At 42.7% G+C, this 8,895-nt stretch overlaps 1 protein-coding gene across 1 annotated transcript; it reads left to right on the top strand.

Annotated features, from left to right (window-relative positions):
* The first annotated feature begins 244 nt into the window (after window positions 1-244).
* On the top strand, window positions 245-8,182 carry LOC116401332 (syntaxin-1B). The gene is made up of 4 exons (XM_031879684.1): window positions 245-1,164; window positions 3,502-3,639; window positions 3,731-3,841; window positions 4,555-8,182. The coding sequence occupies exons 1-4, from the start codon at window positions 1,126-1,128 to the stop codon at window positions 4,633-4,635; spliced, it is 369 nt and encodes a 122-aa protein (XP_031735544.1). The 5' UTR covers window positions 245-1,125; the 3' UTR covers window positions 4,636-8,182.
* Window positions 8,183-8,895: the final 713 nt, after the last annotated feature.

Raw genomic sequence — 8,895 nt, 5'->3', positions numbered from 1 at the left:
TATGTATGTATATATGTGTATATATGTATGTATGTATATATGTGTATATATGTATGTATGTATATATGTGTATATATGTATGTATGTATATATGTATGTATATATGTATGTATGTATGTATATATATATGTATGTATATATGTGTATATATATGTATATATATATGTATGTATGTATATATGTGTATGTATATATATATGTGTGTGTATATATGTGTGTGTATATGTGTATATATGTATGTATATATGTATATATATATGTATATATGTATATATGTGTATATAGAGAGTCTAGCAAGCATCATATTAGCTGATATTCTCAGGACTGAAACATCTGTTGGTCGTTTATTGATCAGCAGAATACTCGTGATGTGGAACCAAAGTTCAAGTTCTGTACTTTTAGCCGTACGCCGTTAGCAACATGTGCTAATGTTAGCCCAACAAACTGATTGGCTGTGAGTCGGTCACATGACGGAGAGAGTAAATATAAAGTAGGAGCTAGAAGACGTCTGGAAACATGAAAACACACATTCAGCAGCAGATGTGTCCATCACCACCATGAAAAAACACAAAAAGATATTTTGTATTTTTAGTTTCATATCGGTTTTATAATCTGTTGTGACCTATGGCCTTCTGGGAAAATGTTAGTTCAGTGTTCCTAAAATGTTAAAAATGTTCCTTATTTTATAGTGAAAATAGTTTGCCAAAGTTTCCAGAGGACGAAATGTTCCTTTAGTCTCCAGCAGGTGGACAGTTTTCATCTGTGACACTTTAACACAAAACAAACGGATCCTGATGCTTTTGTTTTCCCACTGACCGAACCGGGACTTACTACTAACTACCGTTACAGCCCTGTGACATGTGACATACCACGTGACACCTGACATACCATGTGACACTCAACATGTCATGTGACACCTGACATACCATGTGACATGTCATGTGACATGAGACGTACCAGCAGACATGTGACATGTCATGTGACATGAGACGTACCATGTGACACTCAACATGTCATGTGACACATGAGGTACCACGTGACTGAGCAAGTTGTCCGCTTTGAACGTTCTCTCTCTGTGTTCTGTCTGCAGCTGGGAGAACCACCACCAACGAAGAACTAGAGGACATGTTGGAGAGTGGCAAGCTGGCCATCTTCACCGATGATGTAAGCACCGCACCTGAGCCTCACTTTTACCTGAGCCATTCTGCTTCCCTCTATGATTAATTACCTGGGTTGCAGAATCGCCACGAGGTGCGCTGAGACATCAAGTGAACACGGCCGTTGTCACATGGCATGTAACAATAGGAGGATGCACTAGAGAGAGCTCTTATTTTGATGGAGTCACTTCACAATTATCATTTGCTCTTTTCAAAGTAAAAGCTCAAATACGTGCATGCAACTCTGCCTCTGGCCCAAGCTGAGACCGACGGTTGCGGTCGGTTCACGTGACTTAACACCGAGCTGAAAATCAAAACGTTTGACACTGAGCTCCTCTGGTTGAAACCACACCCACCTGTGATATCACAGAGTCCCAACCAGTGGAGGTCAGAAACACGGTTTACAGCTGGCGTTAAGTCACTCTGTAAGCAGGTAAGTAAGCCAGACGACACCACACCACTGGAGCTCAAAGGTCCTCACCACCAAATGAACTTTCAGTTAGAAGCAAGAGAAACTGATTTACACTTAAAGAAAGTACCTGTTTGGTTTTATTTTGAAGATCCCAATGTCACCCTCTCCTTCAAAGTAAAAGTTGCATATTTGCAGGAACCCCAGCCACAAACAAGAAAGCTCAGATGACTTGGAGCATCACATGACCTCATGCTGTGTTTCTAATTTTAAATACAGGAGAGACAACTGTGATCATAACTACAGCATGAAGGACATCCCCTCAAAATTATGATCATATGTATTTCTATGTATCATCTCATTTTAAAAATATTTATGGCTAAAACACTGGAAACACAAACCGATTTCTGAAATCCTTTCTGAATCTGGTCATTGACAGACAAGAGAAGAGACGAAATACGTTCTCATGTATTCTTTGTTCTTCCATCACTTCTTCTTCTTTGAAGCTGCCATTGATGAAACTCACAACTTCCTGCAAAGATGTTTCACAATAAAAGTCTTAGAAGTGTATTGTAGAAATAGAATAGACATAGAAGGGACATTCCCATTCAAGTCAACGTAGCAGGATGGTCAGAGTGATGGACATTTTTATGTGTACCGTTGCCGTAGCAACTGTTACAGCGGGCTAACTTCTGCATAAACTGAACCGACTTACGGCGGTTTACAGAAACGACTGAAACGATCAGACGAGTAATGTTACGAAGCGAAGACAGCAACAGAAAGCACGTTGCTATCACCAGATGAGTGACTTTGTTTTCTGTAACCAGCGTAGCATTAAAGCACGGTTAAAGTTGACCGGCTAACTACGGGACAGCTGGCTTTTTACCTTTTTGACTGTCTATAAGAAGTGGACGTAGACACCGTGACATCTCTCGTTGGTTTTTGGACGTTTTAAAGCATCAAGTTCGGCAATTTCGCCGTCGCCATCTTGGATTACGTGCGTCACCATCTTGTTTTTTTTACAACCAGTGAACAGGAAGTGACCATATCTGGACTGAGGAGGAGTGACGTAGAGACGCCGTATACGTCTCTGGTAGAGACCTGTCAATCACCGTGTAGCCCCGCCCTAAAGCATCCCCTGCTTTATGGTCTGTGTGACTCTAAATGGACCATAATGTACTAAATGAACATCATGCTGTATTGAAGAAGACTTGAAACTAGAGATTGAGACCATAAACTCATGTTTACAATGTTTACTGAGGTAATAAATCAAGAGAGAAGTAGAGTCATTTTCTCATAGACTTCTATACAACCAGAGGAGTCGCCCCCTGGTGGTCACTAGAGAGAATGCAGCTTTAACACATGAAGCTTTGAAGAACTTTAAAGAACTGGAGGTTGTCTCTTGCTTGTTAGCTAGCTTGCTAATTCCACCATGCTTTAATGCTACACTGGTTACAGGAATTGAGCCCAACAGTTGACCGGTGGACGCCGGGTCCAATGGTCCCTTCATCTCCTTGAAGAAGGACAAGTTAGCGTTATGTAGCTAACTAGCCTGCTAACAGTCTCCAGAGCTCCAACTAACAACAATATGTATATTTTGTATTTTTTTACCGTACTAGTCAAATGACCACGGACAGCTTCTATTATTCTATTTCTATGGAATGTAATCGAAAAAACAGCAAAGAAGCAATTACAAATAAAAAATATTTTTTGTTGAGACACTCAGAACAACACATCGGTGAGTATAACAAGCAACTGACATCCCTTTAAAGTTTAAATAAACTAAGCTATTTTTAATCCATTCTACTTTTTGGTTGTACATCATATATTTTTCAATGTATTTCCTTTTAATCTCTGTATTGGTTTGAGATGCTTTTTATTTAAAACCAATCAGAGTGAAATAATGTCTGTGTTAAAAGACGTCCTCTCCTGCAGATCAAAATGGACTCTCAGATGACCAAGCAGGCTCTGAACGAGATCGAGACCCGACACACCGAGATCATCAAGCTGGAAAACAGCATCCGCGAGCTGCACGACATGTTCGTGGACATGGCCATGCTGGTGGAGAGCCAGGTGAGTGTGACGGCGACCAGAGGTCAGAGGTCGATTGTGGGCGTTGCGTGTTTAAACTGAAACACTATGTATATGTGTGTGTGTGTTTCAGGGAGAGATGATTGACAGAATTGAGTACAACGTGGAGCACTCCGTGGACTACGTGGAGCGAGCCGTATCTGACACCAAGAAGGCCGTCAAATACCAGAGCCAGGCCCGCAAGGTAACGTGTTCCTCAGGAAACCGGCTCTAAAGCAGTGTTCACACCAAACGTGGCGCGAATTACCCGAAATACGCAGATTCGCCTGAGTTGAAATCATCGCCCTATCAGCGTTGAGATGCTCCTCCTTCATCACTGACATTGTTGAATCAGGAAACAAATACTGTATCCGTCTGTGTTCAGAGCGCTACGACACCTCATATCAATAGAGACCAAACTATGTGTATAAATGAGTATAAACCATATGGTACAATGAAAAAGACGCTGCTGTATTTACGACTAGATGACGTCATGTTGAGTGTTGATGGAGCTGCTACAATGTTAGCTTAGCATAGCACCGATGGAACCAGACTCCATTCAGAAAACAAACATTTTAAAAGTTGTTTACTTGTCGTCTTGAGGAGAGAACTAACAAAACATGAATTCAGACTTTTTACTAATCTGCATAATTATGTAGATATTTCTGCATCATTTTTTTCAGTTTATTGCAATTAAATCACAGCAAAATGTGTTTATTTAGTGTTCATACAGCTGTAGTAAACAGCCAACGTGTGTCTTGTTAGATACAGTGAATACACCTTTAGATGATGTTATGAACCAGACAAAAAGGCGTTTAGTTTCGAAAATTCGCGCTGCGTTTGCTGTGAACGCACCTTCAGAAGCATCCCACATAGAGAACCAACCAACCTGTGTGTCTACTGCCCCCCCCCCTGCAGAAGAAGATCATGATCATCATCTGCTGCGTCATCCTGGGCGTGGTCCTGGCGTCAACCATCGGCGGCACGCTGGGCTTGTAGAGACGCTCCGTGATGACCGACACCGACCGACCGTCCGACCGCCAGCATAGAAAAGAAAACGCAGACGACGACAACAACACAAAAAACTTGAAACACAAATGCAAGACAGATAAACCAATCAGCTAGGAAGAGATAACAATCCAATCACAGATAGAGGAAACAGCGTGGGGTTGGGTGGGGTTCAAAAAACAAAGACAAAAAAAACCACAATAAAAAACGCCATCACATTATAGCTGACCTAAATACATAACGTATAGAAAAAGAAGGAATAAACCTACTATTTATTACAGATGTACATGTAAATGTATTGAACATATGAAGCAACACATGGGTTAGCTGCCTGTAAAAAAATATGATGACCTATAATATGACATTTACTTGTTTGTTTGTTTTGCCTTTTTTTTCTTGTTTTTTAACAGTTGCTTTTAGTTTTTTTGGGAGTCTCTCCGAGGACAGTGATGGTGACGGCTGCTGGGTGAGAGTTCTACGGGACGAGCGTTCCAAGAGCCAGAACCTTTTATTTGTTCCTTACACCTGTGGAACCGAGTGCATTCTAGAACATCGCAGAACACGTTCTCTGTGAATGAGCTCGCCGTTCCGCTCAAGTGTTGTCCTTCTAGAGGACATTGAACTCCTGACAGAGAGAAAGAAATCCTATCGGCTCTGGAGCTCTGAACGGAATGCTGTCAGTGATGCCGGAACGTTCTGGAATGCCGGAACGTTCTGGAATGCCGTCCCGCAGGACAAGCACCCCGCTGTCTTTGGTAGAACCAACTGTGGTCCCCTCATTTCTGGGAGGGAGGGACCGTCCTCTTTAGACCACCTCTCATTGGTTGCTCACTCCTGTCATTCACCTTCAGTCAGCCTATTAAATTAGCTCAGACTGGCAAAGCCCGACCTGCCACGCAGCATTTATAAAAAACGACAAGGGAAGAAAGAGCAGTGACACGCTGCCCACTTTGAGAAAACACAATGTGTGTGTGGGTGTGTGTGTGTGTGTGGGAGGGATGGTGGGGGGTGTCATTGCAGCGTGGCAGGTTTCCACGACAACAGCCTCCCCTTCTTGTCACATCTATCCAACCAAAGAGCGGGGGGGAGGGCCTCTACTTTACCTGCTGAATTTGATTTGAAAACGTGACATTTGACTGACAGGTGAACGGTGGGAAGGAAAGAAAGGGGGGAGGAGGCGGGGTTGAAGGAGCTGGGAGGAGGCGGACAGTCAATCTATGCAGTTTAGATGAGAGGAAGACGACTTGTCCCGCCTCCATCACCCAATGAGGATCGTGGGGTCACACTGATAAAGGTCACACCTGTTCTTAAGGACGATTCTTAAAAAATGAAGAGAACACATTAAAAAGTAAAGAAGAAGAAAAACTCAAACATAACTTTATAAAAACGAACAAACAAGCTAAGAGATGGACAGAAATCGTATAAACCCCCTGATGCTGGCGTGCCCTGGTTACCTGAGTGTCGTGGTAAAAAACATGTTTTTTTAAGTTTGTTGCTTCGTTGTTCTGTGGTGCTGCTGTTCTTTAGTGCGTGCGTGACGTGTCCCGTGACGTATCGGCCTGACATCCTTTAGCTGGTTTCACTGTTTAGTCCGTATTGGTTTTGAAGTATCCGCCTGGTTTTCCTCCCTGCATCCCTTCCGCCCCCGAGTGTCTGTTTTTTGGGGGATTGTGACACGTGATTCACAACCTGTTTTTAAGTGAGTTGCACAGGTGCTACTGAACAGGAGAGGCTTCCTATTGGTGGATTTTAACCCTCCATGGAAGGTGGTACATGTGACACACACACACGTTCACATTACATTCACGATACGTTGCATGAACACCTCGTATACATTGAACGTCTCACACAGACATACTGGAAACCCCCCCGACACACACACACACACACACACACACACTTGCCCTGCATTACATATCACACCAGTGCTAGACTGGGTCGCTTAGCATGCTATAGCGTTAGCTCGTGTTACATGTAGATCGTGTAGAAGCTGCTTCTTGGAGATTGATCTCAAGTTTTCTGGTCTTTTTTTAAATATTAAAGACACTTTCCGTGTGTCTGGACCAGTGTTGGGGAAAGAATGAAGCTTAAGAAATACATTCGTGACATTAGTTTTTATTCGGTTACTCGTCTTTTCCAGAGTGTTTCTTTGCAAATTTAATCTGAAAGTTTTTGGAAAAGGTTTAGTCTGTCAAACTAGCTAAATTCCTGTTGGCCTCTTTCACAAATATGTAGCAAATAGCAAAAATCTATCTTTCAAAATGTATTTACTGTATATCCGATTGCGTTAGCATTAGCTGTTAGCTGTGTGTCTGCACAGGAAGACAAGGACTTCACTCTGCTTCTTTTTTCTTTTACACCAATGAAGCTTTGATAGAAACTAATCATTTGAAGTCAGCTAATCTGAATTTAACGTGTTAAACTTCAACACTGCTCCAGATCGTGGGCAACACACACGTGTGCGTTACGTTCGTCGCACTAGCATGTTTTGTTTCATTAATGTGGTTTTCCGTGTTGAGAAGTAACATCAAATGTGCGTGTTGCCTTCCAGAACTAGGACACACGGGGGTGTGTGTGTGTTGAAAATGACTACACAGTATTGCGACTTTTATTTCGTGGGGGTTTAAGGAGGGAGCCTACGTCTGCCCTCTGTTGAGGCCCCACGCCGGACCGTCCTTTCCACGTCACAATCACTGTCAGGGTCAACAAACACCACCTTAAACTCCACTACACTCTGTGTCAAAGCAATAAAGTCAGTTTGTTATCGCTAAGTTTTATTTGACAGAAAAAAGTGTTGGCTAGCTAGCTAAACCGTGTCTAGACTGAACCCGACGTAAGAGTTGCACAGTGGACGGAGTCGTTTCATACGATATTCACGTGAAACTCTTTTATTGAAGCGTCGACTACCAAGTTACAAAATATATCTGCTTCTTTACGCTCCACTTTACAACTCTTGTTGCTCTGGGAGGCTTCGTTTTGGCCCAGAAGCTAACGTTGTTAGCGTACATTCTGTCCAACGACGCGAGGCAACGTTAGCTTCCTCGGCTAACGGTACTTTCCAGGCTGCCATGGCGACGTGTCGACACGAGGAAGCGACCGCTGCTTTGTTTGAATATGTGTGTGTGCATGTTTTCTTGGGAGTCGTAGTAGTTGGCACCGTTAGTCGTAGATGTCTGTGATGCTGTATTAGTCGCTAGATGAAATAAAAGAACAAGGACTTTTTTAGCTCCAGGTTTGGAGAAGAGTGGAGGTGGGAGTTTGTTTTATTTTTATTCTTTTGACTTCCCAAAACTTAACTTCTGTGTTCACCAAAGCTTAGCAAACACCCCCTAAACCCCTCCAAGCAGCAAAATCCAATAGATGTGTGTTTAAATAAATCGTCAGTAGATTTAGAATAATTTAGCACTTTTTTCTCTGCTGTTGTGTTGTCAACGTTCATGGCTTCATTCTGTCTTTCTGAGTGTTTTCTAGACTGTATAGTTCAGACACTGAGTCTAAAAGGGATTAAATATCAAATCATGTTTGCACCAGGTGTCTTTGGACTCACTTTGGACTCACAGTGCTTCGTTCATCACCTGATAGTTACATCACAACGTTAGCCACGTGATATTTAGTTCAGTTTGTCGATGGTTGTCAACATGACGTCACGGTCGTCACGGCAGTGTTTTGCGATGGTTCGGCGATGTGTGAGGAATGCCGCCGTAGCACCAGCCAGCTTGTTGACCCTGATGTTTCTTTGCTGTGTGTTTGTGTTGTTATTTCTGTAACGTTCCATCGGGCCTCGCCTCCATTTTCCCACGGGAAAGAAAACACGGACAAACATCCCAAAACCACGTTAAGGTTTTATTAAACAACATCTGTGAAGTTTGTCCGAGTCTTCAGTCTCCTTGTCCTTTTGTCTTCCCTCTTCCTGTTTGTGTTGTTTGGTTGTACAAAATAAAAAAGACCACGTTGAGGATCGGGCGTCTGCGCCTTCCCTTCCCCGGAAGACCCCGCCAATCCCGTGTGTGTAATAATGATAATAATAATCATAAAAAAAGGCATGCAAAAGCGTTGTGGAGTTTGCATGATGGTATTTTTTTGTACCCCACCCCCGACCTGCCCTCCATGTCGTGCACTTTACCGCTCATTGGACCTGTCGTTGGTTAGCGAACTACTACTTTCTGAATTGATTTTAAATCTAAAACGTGAAACACGTGCTGGCGTCACCTGTCAACACGTGTTTTATTTGTAACCTTGTTAGAACTGAAC

This window comes from Anarrhichthys ocellatus, unplaced genomic scaffold (assembly GCF_004355925.1).
Source record: "Anarrhichthys ocellatus isolate YVR2014 unplaced genomic scaffold, GSC_Weel_1.0 scaffold348, whole genome shotgun sequence".
Classification (NCBI taxonomy): Eukaryota; Metazoa; Chordata; class Actinopteri; order Perciformes; family Anarhichadidae; genus Anarrhichthys; species Anarrhichthys ocellatus.
Note: the sequence above shows the minus strand (reverse complement) of the source record. Positions and strands in the feature narration are given on the sequence as shown.

Coding starts and splice junctions, on each gene's coding strand:
- LOC116401332 (XM_031879684.1), top strand. CDS start 1,126: ATGTTGGAGAGTGGCAAGCTGGCCATCTTCACCGATGAT. Junction 1,165..3,501: donor TGGCCATCTTCACCGATGAT/GTAAGCACCGCA, acceptor CCTCTCCTGCAG/ATCAAAATGGACTCTCAGAT. Junction 3,640..3,730: donor CCATGCTGGTGGAGAGCCAG/GTGAGTGTGACG, acceptor TGTGTGTTTCAG/GGAGAGATGATTGACAGAAT.